The sequence below is a fragment of the Ursus americanus genome, chromosome 20 (genome assembly GCF_024610735.1).
Source record: "Ursus americanus isolate L20-20 chromosome 20, mUrsAme1.1.p, whole genome shotgun sequence".
In the NCBI taxonomy this organism is placed as follows: domain Eukaryota; kingdom Metazoa; phylum Chordata; class Mammalia; order Carnivora; family Ursidae; genus Ursus; species Ursus americanus.
Window position 1 is genome coordinate 4,088,144 of NC_142146.1, and position 24,858 is coordinate 4,113,001.

At 41.4% G+C, this 24,858-nt stretch overlaps 1 protein-coding gene across 1 annotated transcript in view; it reads right to left on the reverse strand.

Moving 5' to 3' along the window:
* Positions 1-24,858, reverse strand: part of FBXL2 (F-box and leucine rich repeat protein 2) — a 112,927-nt gene that overhangs the window by 6,040 nt on the left and 82,029 nt on the right. The window contains 6 exon segments of the mRNA XM_045798307.2: positions 19,388-19,444; positions 20,025-20,069; positions 20,877-20,937; positions 22,408-22,538; positions 24,363-24,437; positions 24,578-24,704. Of these exon segments, the coding sequence (XP_045654263.2) occupies positions 19,388-19,444; positions 20,025-20,069; positions 20,877-20,937; positions 22,408-22,538; positions 24,363-24,437; positions 24,578-24,704 (496 nt within the window).

A 24,858-nucleotide genomic window follows, 5' to 3' on the forward strand; every position in this document is an offset into this window, starting at 1 on the left:
CAAATTCCGTAAAGTCTCAGGATACAAAATTAACACATAGAAACTGGTTTCATTGCTATACACTAATAAGAGCTATCAGAAACACAAATTAAGGGGCACCTGAGTGACTCAGTCAATTAAGCATCCGACTCCTGATTTCAGCTCAGGTCATGGTCTCAAGGTCATTAGATCAAGCCCCATGTCTGCTTCAGATCCTCTCACTCCCTGTCCCCACCCACATTTGCTGGAAGGAAGGAAGGAAGGAAGGAAGGAAGGAAGGAAGGAAGGAAGGGAGGGAGGAAGGGAAATTAAGAAAACAATCTCTCTTACCATTGCATCAAAAAGAATAAAAAACCTAGAAATAACTTTAACCAAGGAGATGTAAAAGACCTGTACTCTGAAAACTGTAAGACATTGATGAAAGACATTTAAGATGACACAAAGAAATGGAAAGATACTTTGTGTTCATAGTTCAGAAAAATTCAAATTGTTAGAATGTCCATACTATTCAAAGCAATCTACAGATTCAAGCAATCTTCATCAAAATTCCAGCTGCATTTTTCACAGAAATATAGAACAATCCTGGGCAACCTTCTTGGGTCCCCTTCCTCTTGGGGAGCTTTGTACTATCACTCAATAACTATGGCTCAATAAACTGCTTTACTGCCTACCAAAAAAAAGAAAAAAAAAAAAAAAGGACAACCCTAAAATGTGTATGGAAGGACCCTTATTAGCCAAAGCAATTTGAGAAAGAAGAACAAAGCTGAAGGCCATCACACTACCTGGTTTCAAGTTATATTACAAATAATGCATAGTAATCAAAACAGTACAGTATTGGCATTAAAGACAGACATACAGATCCGTGGAACAGAATAAAGAGCCCAAAAATAAGCCCACGTATAATTAATCAATTAATTGACAAACAAAGGAGCCAAGAATATACAGTGGCAAAAGGACACTCCAATAAACTACTGGGAAAACTGAGCCACATGAAAAAGAATGAAAGTGGACTCCTATTTTAAAATATAGCATATACAAATATTAACTCAAATTAAAGACTTAATGTTAAGACCTGAAACCATAAAACTCCTAGAAGAAAACAGGCAATAAGCTCCTTGACATTGGTCTTGGTAATGATTTTTTTGGAATGAATATCAGACAACAAAGGTAAACAAAACAAAACAAAACAAACAAAACAAAAAAACAAGTGGGACTACCTCAACTAAAACCTACTGCACAGCAAAGGAAATCATTAACCAAATGAAAAGGCGAGAATGGGAGAAAATATCTGCAAAACATATATCTGATAAGGGGCTGATATCCAAAATATATAAATAACACATATAACTTAGTAGCAAAAAAAAAAAAAAAAAAAAGTGGCCAAGGATCTGAAAAGACGTTTTTCCAAATAAGACATCCAGATGGCCAACAGACACATGGCAAGGTGCTCAACATCACTCATCATCAGCGAAATGCAAATCAAAACCACAATGAGCTAGTACATCACACCTGTCACAATGGCTAGTATCAAAAAGACAAGAAATGACAAACATTGTCAAAGACATGGAGAAAACGGAACCCCTGTGCACCGTTGATGGGAATGTGAATTGGTGCAGCCACTATAGAAAACAATATGGAGGTTCCTCAAAAAATTAAAAACAGAACTACCATATGATCCAGCACTTCCACTTCTGGGTATTTACCTGAAGAAAATGAAAACACTAATTTGAAAATCTATCTGCACTCCCAAGTTCATTGCTGCATTATTTACAATAGCCAAGACACGGAAAAAACCTGTGTCCACCAATGGATGAATGGGTAATGAAAATGTCACACACACACACCCCACACGGTGGAATATTACTCAGCCATAAAAAAGAATGAAACCTTGCCATTTCTGACAACATGGATGGACCCTGAGGGCATTATGCTAAATGAAATAAAGCAGGCAGAGAAAGACACCATATGACGTCACTTACATGTGGAATTTAAAAAACAAGCAAATAACCAAGCTCATAGATACAGAGAATACATCCTGAAACCAATATGCTAATTAACTGCAATATAAATAAAAACTTGAAACACACACAAAAAAAGAATACATTGATGGCTGTCAGAGGTGGGATGGGTGGGTGGGTGAAAAGGGTGAAAGGAATCAAAATGGACAAATTTCCAATCATGACATATGTTACAGGAATATAGTGAGAGAAAATCTGAAAAATTCTTATCCTAAGAAAAAAAATTTTATAAATAGGGTAAGACATGTTAACTAAACTCATTCATGTTGATCATTTTGTCATATATACAAATACCAAATTGTTACACTCTACATCTGAAACTAATATATTTTATCAAGTATATCTCCACTGGAAAACAAAACAAAACAAAACCCAGAGCTGGTGGTACCCAGGACTCTCCCTGAGCACCAGTAATTCTGGAAAATTCAAACTTTAGTGTCCATGAGGCTTGGGAATGAAGGAGTAAATGCACGTAAGTGCCCATCAAGGCAGAGTTAATGGGTCTTAACAGAAACTGGGCATATCAACCACCTGCACTCAGACTGGCGACTTTTCTATGGAATCCTGCTGGTCTGCCTAAGCAGGGTTCCCCACGCTCCAGGGCAGGGGGGCTCTAAGAATCCAGTTCAATAATGAGCAGAAGAATAATAGATAGTGCTAATCAAAACCACACTGAGATACCACCTTGCACCAGCTAGAATGGCAAAAGTGGACAAGGCAAGAAACAGCAAATGTTGGAGAGGATGTGGAGAAAGGGGATCCCTCCTACATTGTTGGTGGGAATGCAAGTTGGTACGGCCACTCTGGAAAACAGTGTGGAGGTCCCTTAAAAAGTTAAAAATGGAGCTCCCCTATGACCCAGCCATTGCACTACTGGGTATTTACCCCAAAGATACAGACGTAGTGAAGAGAAGGGCCATATACACCCCAATGTTCATAGCAGCATTGTCCACAATAGCTAAATCGTGGAAGGAGCCAAGATGCCCTTCAACAGATGACTGGATTAAGAAGATGTGGTCCATCTATACAATGGAATATTACTCAGCCATCACAAAGAACAATTTCTTAACATTTGCTGCAACATGGACGGGACTGGAGGAGATAATGCTAAGTGAAATAAGTCAAGCAGAAAAAGACAATTATCATATGGTTTCACTCATTTATGGAACATAAGAAGTAGGAAGATCGGTAGGAGAAGAAAAGGAAGAAGAAAGGGGAATGAACCATGAGAGACTATGGACTCTGGGAAACAAACTGAGGGCTTCAGAGGGGAAGGGGGTGGGGGACTGGGATAGGCTGGTGATGGGTAGTAAGGAGGGCACATATTGCATGGTGCACTGGGTGTTATACACAAGTAATGAATCATGGAACTTTACATCAAAAACTAGGGATGTGCTGTATGGTGACTAATATAAAAAATATTATATAAAAAAAAGAATAATAGATAGTGCTTACTGCCCTCAGTTAGAACCAGGTGGGCAGCAGGGTGCTGAAGAAAAGCAAACTGCTGGATATTAGATTACAGTGTGGACTGAAACCACTTACATTGTAGATTCGCTATTATTCTGGTGATTAAGGAATGGAATCAAAGCCCACTCTTACCCTGGCAACGAGTAAGCTGCTAGATCATTTTTATTAAATTGTTATTAATTTGTTCACTTATTATTAAAGATCGTTTTTAACATAAAAAAAAAGATTGCAGGGGAAATTTCAGTTTACTCCATTCAGTGCAGTTTCACAGCCCACTTCTCCACTTGAGGGGAGGCCAGTGCAACGAATCTGATGCCCATGTCGTTTAGAAAATTGTGCCAACAGCCATGACACAGAGATATACTGAGCACTATTGATGGTTAGAATTAAATAGACCTTGAACACTCTGATCTGACATTACTGGCTTCCCTTGGGTATTAACAGTCAAGGTTGCAGAACGTAACAAATTCAGATTAATATTATATAGCCAAATGACATTTCATTTTTTTAAAGATTTATTTATTTGAGAGAGAGAGCGCGACCAGGGGGAAGGGTACAGGGAGGAAAGACTGCCAAGCAGTCTCCATGCTGAGCACAGGGCCTGATGCCGGGCTCGATCCCAGGACCCTGAGATCATGACCCAACCCAAAAACTGAGAGTTGGACACCCAACTGACTAACCTACCCATGTGTCCCCCCGCAAATGGCATTTCTGTAATTTAAGTTCTCCATGTCAATAGTTTCAGACTTGACATTTCCTCAAATGCACATAAAAGGTAATATTCACCCCAACATAAAAGCTCAGAGGCTAAAAGTAGTACATCAAAGTCCAATTATTCGTTTGTTCCTTCAAATATATGAGTTCTAACCCCGTGCCAGGCCCTCTGTGCAATGGCGAGTAAAAACACACTTTCCCGCACTGGCGGAGCTGAGGGTCTAGAAATACAGAACTATCGAACCGAAGCTAAGGTAAGTGTCCTCAGAGCACAGGGCGGTGGGACGTGACCTGAGGAAGTGACTACTAAACTGGTATCTGAAGGATGAGGAGCCACGGAGGGAAAAGACTATGAAGAGTGTGTTGTGCGCAGCACCCCAGGCAGCAGGCGAAGAACAGCAAGTACCGCGCCTGGGAAGAAAGGCGGTATCGAGATGCAGATGGACTTGCAGAGGCAGAGGCCAGCTCACAGGTGTGCAGGCCACGTAAAGGACTTTTACTTTGATTCTAAGGTCATTGGGAAGAGTTTAAAGGAGAATGCGACGTTTGTTTTTCAGAGAGACCTCATGTATTACTACATACTCACCAGAATAGCTGAAGTGAAAGAGATGTGATCGGCAAGGATGTGGAGCAACGGGAACTCTCCTACATTGCAGCGGGACTTGGATATTCCTGACTGGAATGCATACATGTGTTCACCGTAAGACAGAACAATGCTGGTTTTAATACCCTCAAACTGGAAACTACTCAAATACTCAATAGCAGAAAGGATAACTGAATCATAGTGCGCCCATTCTATACAGCAATGAGAATGCACAATGTTCATTTATATGCAAGAATATGGACAAATTTCCCAAATAGTGAAGAAAAATACATATGATAATTCCATTGTTTTTTTTTAAAGATTTTATTTATTTATTTGAGAGAAAGAGAGACTGAGTGAGAGAAGGAGCACAAGTGGTGGAGAGGCAGAGGAAGAAGCAGACTCCCCACTGAGGAGGGAGCCCAAGGAGGGGCTCAATCCCAGAACCCCAGGATCATGACCTGAGCCAAAGACAGACACTCAACCGACTGAGCCACCCAGGTGCTCCCCATTCATACAGTTTAGATAATAAAGTAAAAAACAAGGGCAAAACTAATCTAGGGTTAGGGTCAGAAGTCACCTCCCTCAGTGGTGGGGGGGTGTTAGTGACTGGAAGGGAGCAGCAGGAAAGAGCTGTCTGTGGAGTCTGCTAATGTTGATTCTTCATCATTCAGCTTATGCAAATGCACTGACATACACACCTATGTAAGTGCTCTTTCCTGCATGTATATTTTACCTCAATAAAAAATTAAAACTGAAAAGATAAACCACCCTGGAACGCCTGGCTGGCTCAGTCGGAAGAGCATGTGACTTGGGGTTGTGAATTTGAGCCCTACGTTAGGTGTACAGATTACTGAAAAATAAATCAATTAATTAATTTAAAAAAAAAGAGAAAAGAAAATATAAGCCACCCCGACTGTCAGATTATCCAGAATGTAAATGTGGATGCAGCTGAGCAAGCAGAAGACTACCACAGCCTTTGAGGCGAGGAAATGCCTGCCAGGTTGGACCTGATGCGTTCTGGTGGAGGAGACAAATAAGTAGATGGGTGTGAGATATTTCTGCAAAGTGAAAAAAAAAATCAAGAAAGGCTGATAGTGGGTACAAGAAATAGGTAGCTGAGTACAAACCAGAGGGAAGGGAACCTAGAAGGAAAAAGAGAAATTCCGTCAGACCTTGATGCTTGAATGGTTTCTCTTCGAGCTCTCTTTGAGCAACACGGGAAATACTTCCTTTCTCATGAATCCAATCACACCATATGACTCCACATGAAATAGTATTCATGTAATCAATTACTGCTGTTCATTTGTCTTTAGCTTTGGAATTGATTTATGGATAAAGCCAGAAAGCTTTTCAGGAGGTTGTTTAAATAAAGAGACAGAATTTGAGGGGCGTCTGGGTGGTGCAGTCAGTTGGGCGTCCAACTGTTGGTTTCAGCTCAGGTCATGATCTCAGGGTTGTGAGATCCAGCCCATGTCGGGCTCCGTGCTGCGTGGAGTCTGCCTGGGACTCTCTCTCCCTCTCCCTCTGCCTCTGCCCCTCCCTCCCTCTCTCTAAAATAAATTAATCTCTTAAAAAATAGAATTTGAAAAAAAATTAAATTAAAAAAATTTTAAATGGGGCGCCTCGGTGACGCAGTCGTTAAGCGTCTGCCTTTGGCTCAGGGCGTGATCCCGGTGTTATGGAATCAAGCCCCACATCAGGCTCCTCCACTGTGAGCCTGCTTCTTCCTCTCCCACTCCCCTGCTGTGTCCCTCTCTCGCTGGCTGTCTCTGTGTCAAATAAATAAAAAAATCTTAAAAAAAAAAAGTTAAACATTTTTTTAAGAAATAGATTTACAATAAAGTACAACCAGAAACAAAGTGTGTATGTATATATATTACTACATATACACATACATGAATATACACACATACACACCACGCAGATTAGAGGAAGAAGGTGATGGGGTTGGTATAAGAGTACCAACTTCGTTGTTTTAAAACAGGGGAACTGAAGGATCAACAAGTTAACAGCTGCATCTGGGACCTAGGAGATAGATGCTCTCGTATTAATTAAAAAGCTTCTATACCGGCACAGGCAAGTATTTGTATAATTTAAGAACTCGTTTAATTTCAGGATAATCAGGAAAATCTGCCAGCATGGTTCACAGAGCAGAGGGGACTTTTAGTTTATGCTAATAAAGAGCCAACACTCAAAGGCAGCTGCTTCAGGCCACTCATTGTTTATACACTATCTCATTTATGCTTCAGAGCCTCCCTCGGGGCAGGTATTATGATCACCATTTTACAGACGAGGAAATTAAGGCTCAAAGAAGTTGAGACTTGCCCATTATAATAAGCTCAGGCTAGCCTTAATAAACCTCTCTCCCTGCATTATCTCGCCCACCCTTGGTATCCTACAGATTTAAGACTGTTTTTATTGCCTCATCTGTTTATGGCAGGTGTGTAGGAGGAAGGGATATTCCAGAAAAACAAGTTTACCGCTGCTGAGCATTATCTACCCGCAGGCTAACTAGGAGTGCACGTTCGGGAAGTGAACAGCTTATACTAGCGTTCCTGAGAAGGCAGAAGTAGCCAGGGCTGGGAGAGGCAAAGATGCACAGCAGGGAGTACAACTGCTTTTAAATGCAAAACAGCAGGTGTCTTTTGCTGGGAGGAGGGAGAGTAGGGGGAGAAAATCTCTCAATCTCACAGAGAATTTCTCTAGAAGGAACAGACATTGGCCACAGAGATTATCCCTGAGGGGGCAGGTGGGGAAACAGGGTAACTGGGGGTTTTAAATGAGACTGGGATTTTTCTCTTGTATTCTTGGCACTTAAAAAAATTTTTTTTTCTTTTGAATTTTATCAAATGCTTTTTTTTTGCATTAATTGATATAATCATTAATTTTTCTTCTGTAGCCCGTTAACATGGTGGATTACACTGATCCATTTTCAACTATTAAACTAGACTTGTTTTCCTGGAATACACCCTGCTTGGTCACGGTGTATAATTATTTTTATATATTGCTGAATTCTATTTGCTAATATTTTAAGGGCATTTGCTTCTATATTTATGAGGGATACTAGTCTGTAGTTTTGTCTCTTGGTACTATTATTACCTGGTTTTTATATCAGGTATTACTGGCCTCAAAATGAGTTACGAAGTATTCTGTCAACTATTTTCTGGAAGAAATTGTGTAGAACTGGCTTCAGTGTTTGGTAGATTCTTCAGTGAAACCATCTGGACCTGGAGATTTCTTTTTTGGCAGTTTAAAAATTATAAATTCAATTACTTTAGTACTAAAACAAGGCTATTCAAACGATGTTTTCTAATGAATATTATTGTTGGTTTGTGCTTTTAAACGTACTGGAGGTGCTCAAACAGATTTATACGGAGGTGTCCCTAGTAGTCCCTTATCAACCTTTAGTGTCTTTGGGATCTGTGGTGATGGTGCGGGTCTCAGTCTCTGTGCTGCTCTAACAAATCAATGCATACAGGCTGGCTTATGAACCACCGAAATTGCTCCCTCCCAGGTTGGAGGCTGGAAGCCCCAGATCATGGTGCAGGCAGATCTACGTGCTGGCTGGAGAAGGCCCCACAGCCGTCGCCTTCTCACTGTACACTCCTGGGGGGGGGGGGGCGGAATGCAGGGAAGGATCCATCTGGAGCCTCTTTTATAAAGGCATTGAACCCATTCAGGAGGAAGTTCTGAAACCTGATCACCTCACCCATCCTAAGACCATCCCTGTTGGGGGGTAGGATACAACATTTGAATTTTGGGGGGACACATTCAGACCACAGCACCCCTGTTTCATTCTTATTACTGGTAATGTGTCATCTCTTCATCAGTCCTGCTAGAGGTCTGTTTCAAAGAACCAGCCTTTTGCTGTTTTTTTCTATCGTTTTTCACTTTTTACTTTCATTGATTTCTACTATTATTTTTAGCATATTCTTTCTTTTCCTTATTTTGGATTTTTTTTTTTTTTTTTTTGGTCTTCTTTTTCTGGTTTCATCTGGGTGGGAGTTTAAGATTATTGAGACTTTCCTTATTTGTTTAAAATTTTTTTTAAAGATTTTATTTATTTATTCGACAGAGATAGAGACAGCCAGCGAGAGAGGGAACACAAGCAGGGGGAGTGGGAGAGGAAGAAGCAGGCTCATAGCGGAGGAGCCTGATGCGGGGCTTGATCCCATAACGCCGGGATCACGCCCTGAGCCCAAGGCAGACGCTTAACCGCTGTGCCACCCAGGCGCCCCTCCTTATTTGAAGTTTATTTATTTAAGTAATCTTTACACCCAATGTGGGTGCTAGTATAAGCTTGAACTCCCAACCCTGAGATCAAGAGTCACCTGCTTTGCTGACTGAACCAAAAAGACACCCCAAGATTTTATTTTCAATGTAATCATTTAATGCCATAAATCTCCCTTTTAGCACTGCTTTACTGCATCCAACACATTTTGATATGTTCTATTTTAATGTTCATTTAGTTTAACATTTAAAAAATTTTCCCTGGGGTGCTGTTTTCCAGAGCGGCTGCAACAGTTTGCATTCCCATAGTGGTGTTAAGTTCTATATCTCTGCTGATTTTCTGTCTGGTTGTTCTATCAACTGTTGAGAGAAGAATACTGATGTGTCCAACTATAATTGTGGATCTTATGTTTCTATCAGTTTTTATTTCAAATAATTTGCAACTCTGTTGTTTGGTGTATATACATTAAAAATGGCATTATCATCTTTTTTTTTAAGATTTTATTTATTTGAGAGAGAGAGAGTGTGAGAGAACACAAGCGGGGGGAGGGGCAAAGGAAGAGGGAGATGCAGGCTCCCCGCTGAGCAGGGAGCCTGACTCAGGGCTTGATCCTAGGACCCTGAGATCATGACCTGAGCCAAAGGAAGATGCTTAACCAACTGAGGCACCCAGGCATCCCATCATCTTAGTGGATTCACTCTTTCATCACTATGTCATGTCCTTCTCTCTCCCTGGTAATCTTCCTTGCTCTGAAGTTTCCTGTATCGAATAATAATATAACTATTCTTGCTTTCTTTTGTTTATAAAGTTTCTTTTGGGGGTGCCTGGGTGGCTCAGTTGGTTAAGCGTCTGCCTTTGGCTTGGGTCACGATCCTGGGGTCCTGGAATCAAGCCCCGAGTCAGGCTCCCTACTCAGTGGGGAGTCTGCCCCTCCCCCCTGCTTCTGCTCTCTTGCACACTCTCTCTCTCAAATAAATAAGTAAAATCTTTAAAAAAAAAGTTTCTTTTGTAAATCTTTCCTTTTCTTTTACTTTAGCCAACCTATACTGTGATATTCGAAGTGAGCTTCTTACAGCTTATACCTGGATCATGTTACTTTATCCATTCTGGCAATCTCTGCCTTTTAATTGGTATATTAACTAAAACCATTTATATTTAATGATATGCTTGGGCTTAAGTCTGAACCTTTTTCCCTATTCTTTCAGATTTTCATTTCTCTGCCTTCCCATGAGTCTCTGAAACATTTTGTATATTTCCATTCTGATTTATCTATTATTCCATTTTGATTTATCTATTGTGTTTGAGTGCTTCTCTTTTGTAGACTTCTTAGGCAGTTGCTCTAAGTATTATATTATGCAACCATAACTTATCACCTCCTACTGGCATCAATATTTTACCAGTTTGAGTTAAATACGAAAATTTAAGAAGTCCTTTCACCCTTCCTCATTTATAATATGTTGTCTTTAACCCTATGCCCAACGTGGGGCTTGAACTCACAACCCTGAGATCAAGAGTTGCATGCTCCACTGACTGAGGTAGCCAGATGCCCCTATAATATGCTGTCTTAATTACTTCCTCTACATACGCTGAGAACCATATCAGTGTTATAATTTTTGCTTCATCAAATAAAATTTAGAAAACTCAGGGGAAGAATGTTTTATTTATACATTTTTCCTTGTTCTTTCCATTGTTCTTTCTTCCTAATGTCCTAAGATCCCTTTTTTCATTATTTCCATTCTTTTTTTCTTTAAAATTTCTAATTGTGATAAAAACCACATAACTTAAAATTTGGCATCTTTACCATTATAAGGTGTACAGTTCAATAGTGTTATGTATCTTACATTATTGTGCAATGGATCTTCAGAACTTTTTCATTTTGCAAAACTGAAACTCTATACCCATTAAAAAACACTCCCCATCTCCCTGCCTCCAGCCCCTGGCAATCACCATTCTACTTTGTTTCTATGAATTTGACTACTGTAGATACCCTCATATAACTGTTACATAGTAATGTCTCTTTTTTTTTAGATTTTACTGTGCTAAAAGCACATAAGCTCTATCCTTCTAACACATTTTAAGTGTATATTATCGTTGACCATAGGTACAATGTTATACAGAAGATCTATAGACCTTATTCATCTTACTCAACTAAAACTTTATGCCTGTTGATAACTTCCCATTCTCCAACCCCCACATATCCTGGTAACCACCATTCCAGCCTTTGATTTGATAAATTTGACTATCTTAGTCATGCAGTACTTGTCTTTCTGTGTCTGGCTTATTTCACCTAGCACAATGTCCTAAAAGTCCATCCATGTTGTCATATACTGCAGAATTTCCTTCTTTTTTGAGGTTGAATGGTATTCCAGTCTATGTATATACCACATTTTATGTATCCTTTCATCTGAGGATGGATGTTTAGGTTGTTTCCATATCTAAGCTGTTGTGAATAGTGCTACAATATGAAAATGAGAGTGCTAATCTCCCTTCAATGTACTGATTTAAATTCTTGAAAACCAGTTGAAATCCATATACACATGGATTCATTTCTGGGCTCTTCATTCTGTTCTGCATCTTGGTCTTTATACCAGTACCATACTGTTGTGATTACAACACCTTCAAAATAAAACCCGAAATTAGGAAGTGTGATGCCTCCAGCTTTGTTCCTTCTCAGGATTGTCTATTCAGGATCTTCTGTGGCTCCATACGAATTGTAGCATTACTCTATTTCTGTAAAAAATATTTTTGAGATTTTGATAGGCACTGCATTGAATCTGTAGATTGCTTTGGGGTAATATGGACATTTTAATAATAACTTCTCCAATCCAGGAACATGGGATGTCTTTCCATTTATTTCATTTCTTTCATCAATGTTTTGTAGTTTTTAGTATATAAGCCTTTCACCTCATTAGTTAAGTTTATTCTTAAGTATTTTCTTTTCTTTTTTTTTTTTCTTTTAAGATTTTTTTACTTATTTGACAGAGAGAGCACCCAAGCACAAGCAGGGGGAGTGACAGGCAGAGAAAGAGGTAGAAGCAGGCTTCCCGCTGAGCACAGAGCCTGATGTGGGGCTTGATCCCGGAACCCTGGGATCATGATCTGAGTGGAATGCAGACGCTTAACTGACTGAGCCACCCAGGTGCCCCTTATTCTATTCTTTTTGATGTTACTGTAAATTGAATTTTTCCTAATTCCCTTTTTGAATAGTCCATTGTTAATGTATAGAAATGCAACCAAATCTTCTATGTTGACTTTGTATCCGGCAACTTCACTGAATTGAATAGTTCTTTAAGTTTTTAAAATGGACTTTTTGGGGTTTTCTACACATAATAACCAAGTTGTTTGCAAAGAGGGATAATTTTATTTTTCCCTTTCCAATGTGGATGTCTTCTATCTCTTTTTCTTATCTAACCTCTCTGGCTAGGACTTCTAGTACTGTGTTAAATACAAATGGTGCAAGTGGGCACCCTTGCCTCATTCTGGATCTTCCTTCTTTTCCTAGTTTGTTGACAGTTTTTATAATGAAAAGGTGTAGAATTTCATCAAATGCCTTTTATACATCTACTGAGATGATCTTGTGATTTTACCTTTCATTCTACTGATGTGCTGTTGGATTCAGTTTGCTAGTATTTTATTGAGGGTGTACCCATCTATATTTATCAGGGATATTGGCCTGTCATTTTCTTTTCTAGTGGTGTCTTTGTCTGGTTTTGGTACCAAAGTAATGCTGGCCTATAAAATGAGTTTGGAAGTGTTCTTACCTCTTCAATTTTTTGGAAAAATTTGAGAAGGACTGGCATTAATTCCTCTTTAAATGTTTGGTAGAATTCACCAGTGAAGCTATCTGGTCCCAGGCTTTTCTTTGTTAGGGGGTTTTTGATGACTGTTTTAATCTCCATACTGGTTATGGGTCTGATTAGGATTCCTATTTCCCCATGATTAAGTTTTAGTAGGTTATATGTTTCTAGGAATTCATTCATTTGTTCTAGGTTATTCAGTTTGTTGGCATATAACTGTTCATAGTTATCTCCTTTGATCCATTTTATTCATGTCATAAGTTGTAATGTCTCTTCTTTTGTTTCTGATTTTACTTGTCTTCTTTTTTCCATATTGATTCTAAGGGTTTGTCAATTTTATTTAAAAAAAGTTTCATTTACTTTTTTTCTATTTTTAAATTTATATCTGCTTTAATTTTTGTTATTTTCTTCTTTCTGCTAACTTTGGACTTGATTTGTTTCTTTCTAGCTCTAAAAGAGTAAAGTTAGATTGTTTTAGGTCTAGTCATGGCTTTTATCCATTTAGCCCTTCTATGTCTTTTGATTGGGGAATTTAATCCATTTACATTTAGAGTGATTATTGATAAGGAAAGATTTATTATTGCTATTTTTAAAGCTAAAGAAGTTCACTTACAGCAGAGATAGGAGGCTGACATGATAGTACTCACACTTGTTTTTTCTCACCTCCTTTCTTCCATTTCTACTAGGCTGCTAGGGGTCTCCTAGGATTCAGAAGTGTGTTTGTGTGAGTGTGTGTGTCCCACATCCTGGGCAGCGCTCCCCATCAAAAGCCAGGGACTTAATGGAATTCAAACTGAAATGTTAAAAAGAAAAAATTCAAGCCACTTATCTGTTAAAATTAGGGTAGGCCACAACCTGAGGAATCCAGACATTATCCTCTTCTTCCCCAGGGTCCAGAATCTTCCCCTGAGATCTGTTCCAATGTCAAGAACTTTTTCCCTCCTCCTTTCCTCTTTGAGTTTAGTGGTGTGAAACTGAAGACACTCGCCAGGCTGCCTTGGCAAGATTGCCTGATACTATGGGTAAGGGGAACTTGGGGGAGTTTAGGATTCCTGATTGCAGGACCCCTCACCTGCTCCTTCCTCCAAAAAAGCAGCTTCTCATGGTGAGGTTCTAGCATGGCCAGGGAGTTGCTGGGAGTCTCCTGAAAAGGGCTGCAATCCTTGGGACTTGAGCACCACAGCTGTAGAGATCACCCTCACTACTCACACAACAGTTTCTGTGTCTGACTCTCTCAGATTTGGGCTGGCTTGTTTACATTCCACTTTGCCCCCAAAGAGGACTGCAAGTAGCTTCTTCTGGCTAAGTCTTGTGCAAGGTGCTATTGGTAGAGGAAAGAAGGAAGATACTGTCTCTGTCTTCTGGGAACTGATAGTCTAAATCCCAATCCTAGACGACCCCTAAATTCCCATTGAGGAAAGCTTCCTTGGCTATTAGTTCAAGCACTAAAAAAATCAAGGCATAGAGATAGGACTAAAAACACCAACAGACAAATTAAAATGCAGTTAAAACAAATATTTAGTTAACCCAAAAAGCAGGTGGGAAAGGAGGAGCAGAGAAGAGAAAACAAAAGGGAGAAAACACCCAACTGTATCAATATTACATTAAATATAAATGACTAAACATTTTGATTAAAAGAGAGTTTATCAGACTGGATAAAAGCAAGACAGCCTTTATATATAAAAACATAGATAAGTTGAAAGAAAATGATAAGTCATACAAAAATAAGCATAAAAAGACTGATATTAATATCAGATAAAGTAGACTTCAAGACAAAGAGCTTTATCAGTGATAAAGAAGAACATTTAGTAATGATAAAAATGTCAATTCTTCAGGGGCGTCTGGGTGGCTTAGTCGTTAAGCATCTGCCTTTGGCTCAGGGCGTGATCCCAGGGTCCTGGGATCTAGTCCCGCATTGGGCTCCCTGCTCTGCTGGAGCCTGATTCTCCCTCTCCTACTCCCCCTGCTTGTGTTCCCTCTCTCGCTGGCTTGGTCTCTGTCAAATAAATAAATAAAATCTTTAAATAAAAAAAAAAATGTCAATTCTTCAGGAAGATATAACAGTCATAAATTTGTATGCACCCAAATTGGAGGACAAGATGTCAGTGAGGATAAACTTAAAGTCTTAGCCATGGGAGGCTACTGTGAACTGGATATGGGGTTTAGTCCTAACAGCTGGTATAGGATTTGTGGGTCCCCATGTGTGCATGGAGTTTTTCTGCTTATAAAGTTTTAGGAGTGGTCTAATGAGTCTAGGGAATCTCAACATTCTAAGCCCAGATAATTAGAAGAAATGAATAAATCAGGGCTCCAATTTGGGACCAAAATATGAGCCAGGCTGCTCTTTCAGGTGTGCCACAGAACACTGGCCCTTCGGACTGGGAGCCCCCATCTCAGCTTCAGTCAGCCTGGTAAGACTCATAGAGACAGCTGAGAGGAATAGGTCTACCCTCCTTAGCAGCCATTATGAGGCTCTGGTCCTGCCCATTCAGCCTCATTTCCTCTCCTCCCTCACTCTGAAACCCAGCCATCACTTCTATCAATCTAAGAATATGTGCTGTTTCCTCCATACGAAATGCCAGTAAGCTCTTCTCTACTTTACTCTTGCTTGTGCTTCAAGACTGGCTCAGCAGATGAGAGTTAAACAGAATGACAGCTGAGCTAAGTGAAGAAGGAGGATCTTGAGGATCAAGGAAGTGAGCTGATAATTGACCAATTTAGGCTGAGTGGGGAGAGTGAAGGGACATCACATGGGGGCTGACAATGAAAAGATGATGGGTTCAAAGGGAACCATTTAGGTTCAATTTTGGTTGCAGTTCAGTGACAGAAGGAGTGACTGGGAAAGACAGGAGATGCTGGTCAGACTGTGGGGGTGTGACACTGAGACATGAACAACATACATTCTATTTCAGTGTTATTTTCCAAGGTGCTCAATGTTTCATTTTAAAATGGATGAAATATTCATCTAAATGTTATCAAGTCTTGGGTCCCTATTTTTCCTCTTGTGTCCCAGTTGAGTAGTGGTTTGATAACAAGATTGTCTCATATCATCAAGAGCAGCTTTCCACCAATTACGTAACTTGTATACTTGTCATTCTGAAAGGACGGTGACTGACTAGACACCTGATGGCCTGAGCTTCCTACACAACATCTCTGAGTTTTGATAAATCATGATGAAAGATAAAACTCTCTAGCAAGGAAGACGGTAATGGGGATGTCCTTTCTGGGCTATATTCCTTATTCTTCAATATAATAAACTGCTAAAATTCTGCTTGGATAGCTTCCAGGACAAATGAGTTACATAATGAGATTTTTAAAAGCCCCCCAAAACTGGCTCTGGTATTAAAAAGGAAACCAGGAAACAAAAGCAAGTTTCGAAATCAATAGAACCTAGTGAGGATATATCCTACAAGTTCAAAACTGGCATACCAAAGGATCCTTAACCTCCTCTGAACAACTTTCATGACTCTACAGATCCTTTCAGGTCCTACTCTGTGTTCTTTTGAATCTGGAATTCCCCTTGTATGCAAATATCTAACAACTTATTTTCAAATAAACACGATCAGTTTTCCTTTTCAAATAGACTTCTGCTTTTTGTTTGCCTGTATATACAAGGCCCCACCACCCCTGGGGGTCAGAGAGTGACTCCTGGAAGGGGTGGTGTGTGCGCACACTTGCCTCGTGTCTGAAGGACAACCTGGGACATTGAAGTGTTGGGAACTGAGATGCGATGGTCACCTGACTTTGGACTGGTGGTCACTTCCCTCATTTCTTTCTGCTTGCACATCCTTAGTAAGACATAAAAGCCATGCTTCGGAATTCTGAGTCTACAGAGTTTCTCCCCCAACAGTAATTGCTTCCTCTGATCTCTGCAGGCTGGGGTAGGAGTCCCTGCTGTGGACCCCGGAGCAGCCAGTTCCCAGCTCTGTCACAGACAGCATTGTCTCAGCCTCCATCAGTAAGGTGAGCTGCCTTATGGTGGGAACTGGGCTGCTCCTGGGCGGAGAAGAGAGGTACATGTGTCACCTGGCACTCGCGGCCTGCCATCACACATCCTCACAGAGCTGCCATTATGTCACGGTAACTGCAGGCCGCTGCACATCTGTGCTGTTCAACAAAACCTGCACTCTAACCAGCTAGACCTGAGTGTTGACAGAGGCACTGCTATTTACTGTCCATCATCAGAGTGGCTAGAGCTCCAGGAGTACAGTATCACTGAAACACAGATCCAGACCTTGGATCTGCAGAGTGAAGACAGAGTGAGGACAAAGTTGTCTCTCCTGATGGACTTTTTATTCCCCAGTGCCTAGAATAGTGCCTGGCATATGGTGGTCTGGAGGTGACAGCAGAGTGAATGAGATGAATGTGGAACAGATGTAAATCCAGCTCATTTCCTTTTTCTGTCTTGGCTATTAGACATCTTCAAAGCTAAGTTTATATTCTAACTGCCATTATTTCCCTGCTTTTCTGATAATAATCCTTTTTGGTTTTTCTTTTGGGCTCTTATCTTGGCATTTTGGCTTTATTATAGTTTATCTTTCATGCTAAGTCCTGTTTCTAGAAGTAGCTTGTATAAGTAAGTGCAGGGAACAAGATGGAGAAGATTTTCAGTTACCAGTATCCCTGCTGGGGAGAACACCCTATATTGTTAGACACTTCCTGACAAGTTGTCAGCAGACCCTGACTCCTGAGGAGGCAGCAGTGAGGGCAGGAGGTAGAGAGCTAGTGGGAGGCCTTGCTGGCTCAGTGCAGCCTCTCGCTGGGCCCCTCCATCCAGATCCAAGATTTCTTGTAGATGCTGATGAAGGGCTGGGAGTCTGAGTCTAGGCAGATAGAGCCCTTGAGCAGCAGAGAGAGGAGGGGTTAAATTGAAAAATAAAGCACAGGACTCCTGAATTTACCATCTCTGAGAGGATGGGGGTCAAGGGACAAAAGGGTGGAGAGGATAAAGGGAGAAAGTCCATCTGAGTAACGGGTTCTGTCAATTATAAAACTGGATCTGAACTAATTTGGGAGTAGGCAGCACTACAGAATTATCTGCTATATGTAGAGGGAAACAGTTTAGTCAGAGAGTTTGAAGAATTATTTTATTTTTTTTTAAAACAAGCTTTTTTTCTTCTTTTTTAAAGATTTTATTTATTTATTTATTTATTTATTTATTTATTTATTTATTTATTTAGAGATCTGAGAGCACATGTGAGTGGGGGTGAGGGGCAGAGGGAGAGAATCTCAAGCAGACTCCCCTCTGAGTGCAGAGCCCACCTCGAGGCTCAATCCCATGACCCATGAGACCACGACCTGAGCCAAAACAAAGAGTCCAATACTCAACCAACTGAGCCAGCCAGGCACCCCTAGTCAGAGAGTTTGGATACAGGTTGGTTCCCAACTCTTCTCTGAAATCTGACTTCAAACTCTTAAAAAAAAAAAAGTCCCAGAGCTGTCTGAGGCCCAGCTATCCTCGTGCATGAGGTAGAAAATATCCAGAGAAAATGTGAAAATTAGGAAAACTGGTGGTGACAGTACCTCAAGCAGAAATGGAGTTTAAATGACGTTAGAAAATGCTGACCCCCAAAGAGAAAGCAAGTTTCAAAAACAACAGAAAAAGCTGGCTTAAGAAAAATCTGTTGTGTGTCTCAGGACAGTAGAAAGACCAGACCCCACAGAGGCCAAGAAATCTGGGGCCTCTGAACAGTTGTGTGACTTCGTGCAAGTTTCTTAACTGCTCTGAGCCTCAGTGTCTTTACTAATAAATGGGGATGTCCAGAGTGCCTCCATCACAGGGCTGTGGATGAGACAGAATGAGACAAGTACCTAGTTAGTGGGCATAGTAGCACAGTTTACATGGCCTTGCCCAGGGGATGGGGATTCCATCCTTGCTCCAGGCTTGCAGTCTAATAGCTACATGTGAAATGTGCGTGAGAGGTCTGCATGGCTAAGAGGGTCAGTGAGACTTCTCACTGCTCATTTAGGATCTTTCAATATATATATATATATATATATTTTTTTTTTAAAGATTTTATTATTTATTAGAGAGAAAGCGAGCGCACACATGAAAGGGAGAAGGAGAGAGAGGGTGTGCACGCATGAGCAGGGGGAGAGGCAGAGGGAAAAGCAGACTCCCCACTGAGCAAGGAGCCCAATTCAGGGCTCGATCCCAGGACCCTGGGATTATGACCTGAGCTGAAGGCAGATGCTTAACCGACTGAGCCACCTAGGCGCCTCAGGATCTTTCAATATATTTTAATTTCTCTCCCCCCATAGATATATATAAGCAGGTATGGAATGAAATATGACACATGATGGCCTCAATCTTTTGTCTAGACTTTATCATTGAAACGTGCTAAGTTTCACTCTCCTGACGCGGTGAACATGAACGGAGTGGTAAGGACATGGGTCTCTATTATAGGTGCACATCCCAAAATGAAAGCAGTAACACTGAGATAACCTGCCTCCCAAGTTAGCCCAACTAATAGATCTTTGAAATCAAGAATATGATACCTTTACAGAAAGGAAAATAAACTGATTCTTGCTGTGGTGGGAGAGTTCTTTCATCCCTAAGAGGTGAAGAATGTCACAAAAACCTCAGACTCACCAGGGCTTGCAGTTTAGGACAGTGGACGGAGAGCTGGACGAGTGTGCTGTCGGTGATCTGGAGAGAAACACGCTATGTCAATGTGGCTTCCACACCAGAACTTAATACCTAATTTTGGTTTCTCCTGAACATGAGAATCAAAAGGTGTAAAACAGAATTAAAAACTCATCTCAAGCACACTCAGGCTGGGAGCCCCTCTCTTCACCAACAACCTCAAATCTGTAGACACAAAGCTGTTCTTTGGTCTCTCCTCTGGTGCCCCAAAGGGGACCAGGGACAGGGACAAAGAAGGAGTAGGTAAGGAAGGTCCCCCAGGATTCTCCTCCGTAGTCACCCCATCACTGGACAGGCAAACTTATTTCTCCCTTCAGTTCTGTGAAATATATATATTTTTTTAATGTTTGGCAAAAAATGGAGCTACCCTGAACTTCTCAGCTGTAGCTCTGATGGCTGAGAAGAGCCCAAAGTTCACACATCTACTGCCATGGTCCTTACGGGTTCCCAATTCCTGACACACTGGGGTGAGGAGGGTCCAGACAACAGCCCACTGGGGTCTCTGGCTACGCCTGGTTGTTTCTCAGGACTGAGGGGCAGCCCTGAGGGGCAGCCCTGCAGGGCTTGTCAAGAGTCTACTTACCAGGATGCATTCTTCAAGATCCATCTTCTCCAGGTCATGGCAATTCTGGAAAAGTCCATAAGACCCCCACCCCCACCATGTGTTCAGTGGTCAGGGCAACACTGGTGGCTTGCCCTAATCCCTCTGAGTACTGGCCCGGTATCCTTGTTCTCTTCCATTAAGGAGTGTGTCCTGTCCCTAAAGTAACCCAGTGAGCCAGCACTTCTGAGCAGGTGCTTTTTGAATCACATTCCCTTGAGAAATGGGAACAGAGCCGCCCTGGGCTACGTTTCCTTCTCTCACCTGGAAAGGTAGTGGCCTCCACCTTCCCAGTGGCTATAGATATCACCTGGCAAATTTTAGCCATAGAATAGGCTCAGGAAGGCATGGGGGAGGGGTGCTCAGGCACAGTTTGGACAGGTGAGGGTTAGGGAGGAAGAAGTGTATCCCATCCCCAGAAGGTCATGGGTTCCCAGCAGCAGGCCAGAGGGAACCCTATGACGGTCAGCGTCTGCAGGGTGATGTGGAAGAAGGAGCAGAGGCAGAACACAGCTCAGTTAGGGGAAGCTACTGGAAGACTGAGTTGGGGTTTGTATGAGGAAGAGCATGTCCTGACAGGCAGGAAATTCCTCTTGTTATGGTCCCACCTGACCAAATGAGAGTGAGGTCTAGACCTGCTCCAGAACCCCCTACAGGACCACCTTAGCTTTCTGGGGAAAATGGGAAAATACACCCTGAGGGCTCTATTCTACTTGGTACCTGTCCTTTCTGAAGGTACACACATTTTTGCACACTCCAAAACCACAGCAAGTTATTTTTAAATGAGGGAGCTGAATTATAGTTTGGTTTTGTGTTTTGAAACCTCTGGCTTACCCGAGCTAAAAGTGTAAAGCCTGCATCAGTCAAATGGGAACATCGGGCAGCCTCCAAAATCCTGGGATACAGAGTGCGTGGGAGGAAAAGGTAGTGACTGGTTAAGAACAGAAACACACACTTTATGATACACACTCTTGAGTTTATTCTGCCCTCTAACACACCTCTGCTTCTGGAACAGTCCTGAGGACTGTAAATGCAAATGTTATCCCACCAGATAGATGAGGGGAAGGAGGCTTAGGGAGAAGTGTGGCCTGCCCTAAGTCCCACAGTTCCAGCCCCAATTCAGGAAGCAAACCCAGGAATCTTCCCACAATTCCAGGACACTGTTGCTGCTGTTGTTTTTAAATATTATTCCAATATTTGTTGACTTTTAAACATAATTAAAATGAACTTTTACTCAACAAAATTATCTTGATACATATTGCATTTAATGAAATTCCCAGTTACCCCAAAAAGAATTTTAAAAATTTGCAGCCAATGAAAAACGTCAGTTAATTCTCAATGCCCATGCTTGATAGGGATGGAGGAATAAATAACATTTTAAAGTTAAATACTCCCTTGTAGCCGTAATTTTGACTAAGTTTCTGACCAGTTTTGATCACCCATGTTCCTTCTACTATTCAGAAATATCAAAATTATCTAGAATCATCCCTAATGCAACAATAAGAAAAATGGGCAAAGGACAGCAACAGACAATCCTTAAGAGATGTGAAACTGGTGTAAGCATGAGAAATGGATCAGATTTACTGAGAAGTAAACAACAAAATAATTATCTTCTTTCTGCCTTTTGTACAGGGGCTAAGATTGCTGGTTCTGAATAAAGTCTCCAGTTCAAACTCTAGTTTTCATTCCTACTCATCATATGACCCAAGATAGATTATGTGATATTCTTTGACTCCCAAAACAAGTGAGAATGATAATACATATCTCCTAGAGATGTGGTGAGGGTTAAATGAGATAATGCTTATAAAATTGCCCAACACAGAGTCTGGAACATAAATGAGTTCAACTGATGTTAACTATGATTAGTATTTGTTACCATAATTAAAGTTTTAATATTCAGAGTATTATTGGAGAAAATCAATCTTTACTTGTTAAAACAAAATTTCCTTCCCCTAGGGAAGGTGATAAATAAGGTGACTGTGATTCCCTCCCCACCTTCTGTTCATGTAGCAACTGGTTTAGGGGAGAATCTGGTGACATGTGGATGTGAAGCTGTCATTCTGGACCCTATCAAATCACTCTGATCTCAAAGCTACAACAGGATGAGGCAAATCAGGTGGGTACACATGTCAAGTCCACCAATAAATTATAGTTCAGCTTCCCTGATGTTGGACATTTCAGTCCCCCCCCCCCCGTACATCCCTAAATAAACCAGATTACGTAGTGTTCCGCCCCAATCCATCAGACAAAAGCCAACAATGACACCACCACCACCACCTCCACCGCCATCTATCCACCTGCAGGAAGCCCTCCTGGTCAGTCCAGCCAAGCTCTGAGCTACAAAGCAAAAGCGTGGTGCACTCACTGAAGTCTCGGGCAGTTCAAAGCCAGGGCTGTGAGAGAGGCGTCTGTGAGGTTGCTGCAGCCCGAGAGGCACAGGGCCTGCAGCCGATGGCAGCCCCTGCATATCTGCACCACGCCTTCATCTGTAATGCGCTGGGGAAAGCCAAAACGGGAAGGAACGTCAGAAGGCACCAACAATACTGAAATGAGAGCAGCAGAAAAATGGGATCTACTGCTGGTCAGTTAGTTGTGCTGCCAAATACTAGCATTTATCCTAAAAATTTAAGTAAAACAAGATGAAGTACAGGGTTGACATGTATTTGTTCTCTCTGCGCAGCTTTAAAATATTCTAGCATTACTAACAGAATGAAATTTTTTTTTAAGATTTATTTAGAAAGAGAGAGTGTGTGGGCAAGCAGGGGGAGGTGCAAAGAATAGAGATAGGGAAAGAATCCTCAAGCAGACTCCCTGCTGAGTGCAGAGCCCCCAGGGCTCAATCCCAGGACCCAGAGATCGTGACCTGAGCTGAAATCAAGAGTCAGATGCTCAACTGACTGAGCCACCCAGGTGCCCCCCCAAGAGTAAAATTTAAAAATTTCATCCCCCTCCCCAGAGTTCATTTGATTTTTTTTTTCAGGAAAAATTCATAAACTTGTGTTAAAAATCAGATTAAATAAAGAGCTCAGAAGACTTGCCTGGTTAAGTGACATAATAATTTTTGGTTGAATTTCTACAGATTAATGCTTTAAATATCTACCATATAAATCACATATGTGTATATATATATTTTTAAAGACTTTATTCATTTATTTGACAGAGAGAGCATGCACAAGTAGGCAGAGGGAGAGGGAGAAGGAGACTCCCTGCTTAGCAGGGAGCCCGATGCGGGACTCAATCCCTTGACCCTGGGATCATGACCAGAGCCAAAGGCAGATGCTTAACTGACTGAGCCACACAGGCGCCCCACATATGTCTATTATTTATAATATTTCCTCAAATGTGTTAGAAAATAGCAAATGAAATAGATCGCTAAATTATTGATAAATGACTTGCATATTTTTTTTTTTTAAAGATTTACTTATCCATTTTAAAGATGGACAGAGAGAGAGAATGCCGGGAGGGAAGGAGAGGGAGAGAAGCCTCCAGCAGACCTGCAGGGGGCCCAATCCTACAACCCATGAGATCACGACCCAGGACATCATGACCTGAGCCGAAACCAAGGGTCGGACGCTCAACCGACTGCGCCACCCAGGCGCCCCGGCTTGCACATTTATAGTTTACTCTAAGTCACCTGCCAGTGCTCTCCTACACACACAAGATCCTGACATTGAGCAGTGTCCATAAGTCATTTGTCCAGAAGACAGTGCTCTCTCCCACCATCAAGGATTCTAAAGACATGACACCAAATACCAACTGCAAGGATTTCTCTTATATTTCTTAAAATTTATGTTCCCCTTGAGAAACCCAGGAGGATGTAGCAAGCATTCTCTTCAAGGATCAATACTGACAATGGCAGTGAGGACAGAATAATAGTTTTTCACATGCTAATGCCATGATGAAAATTATACCTTGCTCTTGCAAACATCCTTTATTTTTCAAAGCATTTTCACGTCTATCATTTCATTTCATCCACTGAGACGTGAGAGGCGTCATTATACCCAGTAATTTATAAGACACTGAGACCTTACATGAATTTCTTCAGGTTAGTGACTAGTTCACAGCATTCCTGATATCTTAAAATAAACCAAGATGTCAATCTATATTATTTTTAGTGGGAAATGTGAATGGCTTTGTATCGGCCACTCTGTTTAGACTGTTATTCTTTCATCTTGTGGCCAACCGACAGATCGTATGAGGACACAAAATACGGGATGGTGCGGCCACCATCCCTCCTGCCTGGGGGCTTCAAAGTGGGGCCACAGGAGACTCAAGAAATGTGGGACAGGAGGGTGGTTGCAGGAAAAGCACGCTACTTACTGAGCAGGACTGGAAGTTGAGGCTCACAAGCTCATGGCAGTAATTCTGAATGTGTTTCAGAGCTTCATCTTCCAACTGAGTGGACAGAGAAAACAAAGGAGGGATGGAACCAGGTGAAGGAATAGTGGAGCACCAAGAAAAATGCAAGAGCAGTTCTCTACTGAAGTGTCCACACTTCATGTTAGAGAAACACACCTCAACTAACCCCTCGGTACCTGTGTGCAGCCCCTCAGGAGCAGGGCTTTCAGGCCTCGACAACCTCGCACCAGGGCCTCAATGCCATCCTTTGTGATCTGGTCACACCAAGAGAGGTTCAGGTACTCCAGGTTTCGGCAGCCCTCACTGACGGAACAAGAAACAGGACCACATATGTGCAATCTATCTTATAGATAGTTCATTACCAAGCCTGAGTTCAGTAAATCACAAACAATTCAGGGGAGAGAAAACCTCTGTGACCCGAGTCACCTATTTCTTGTTCCAATGGGCTCATTAGAAA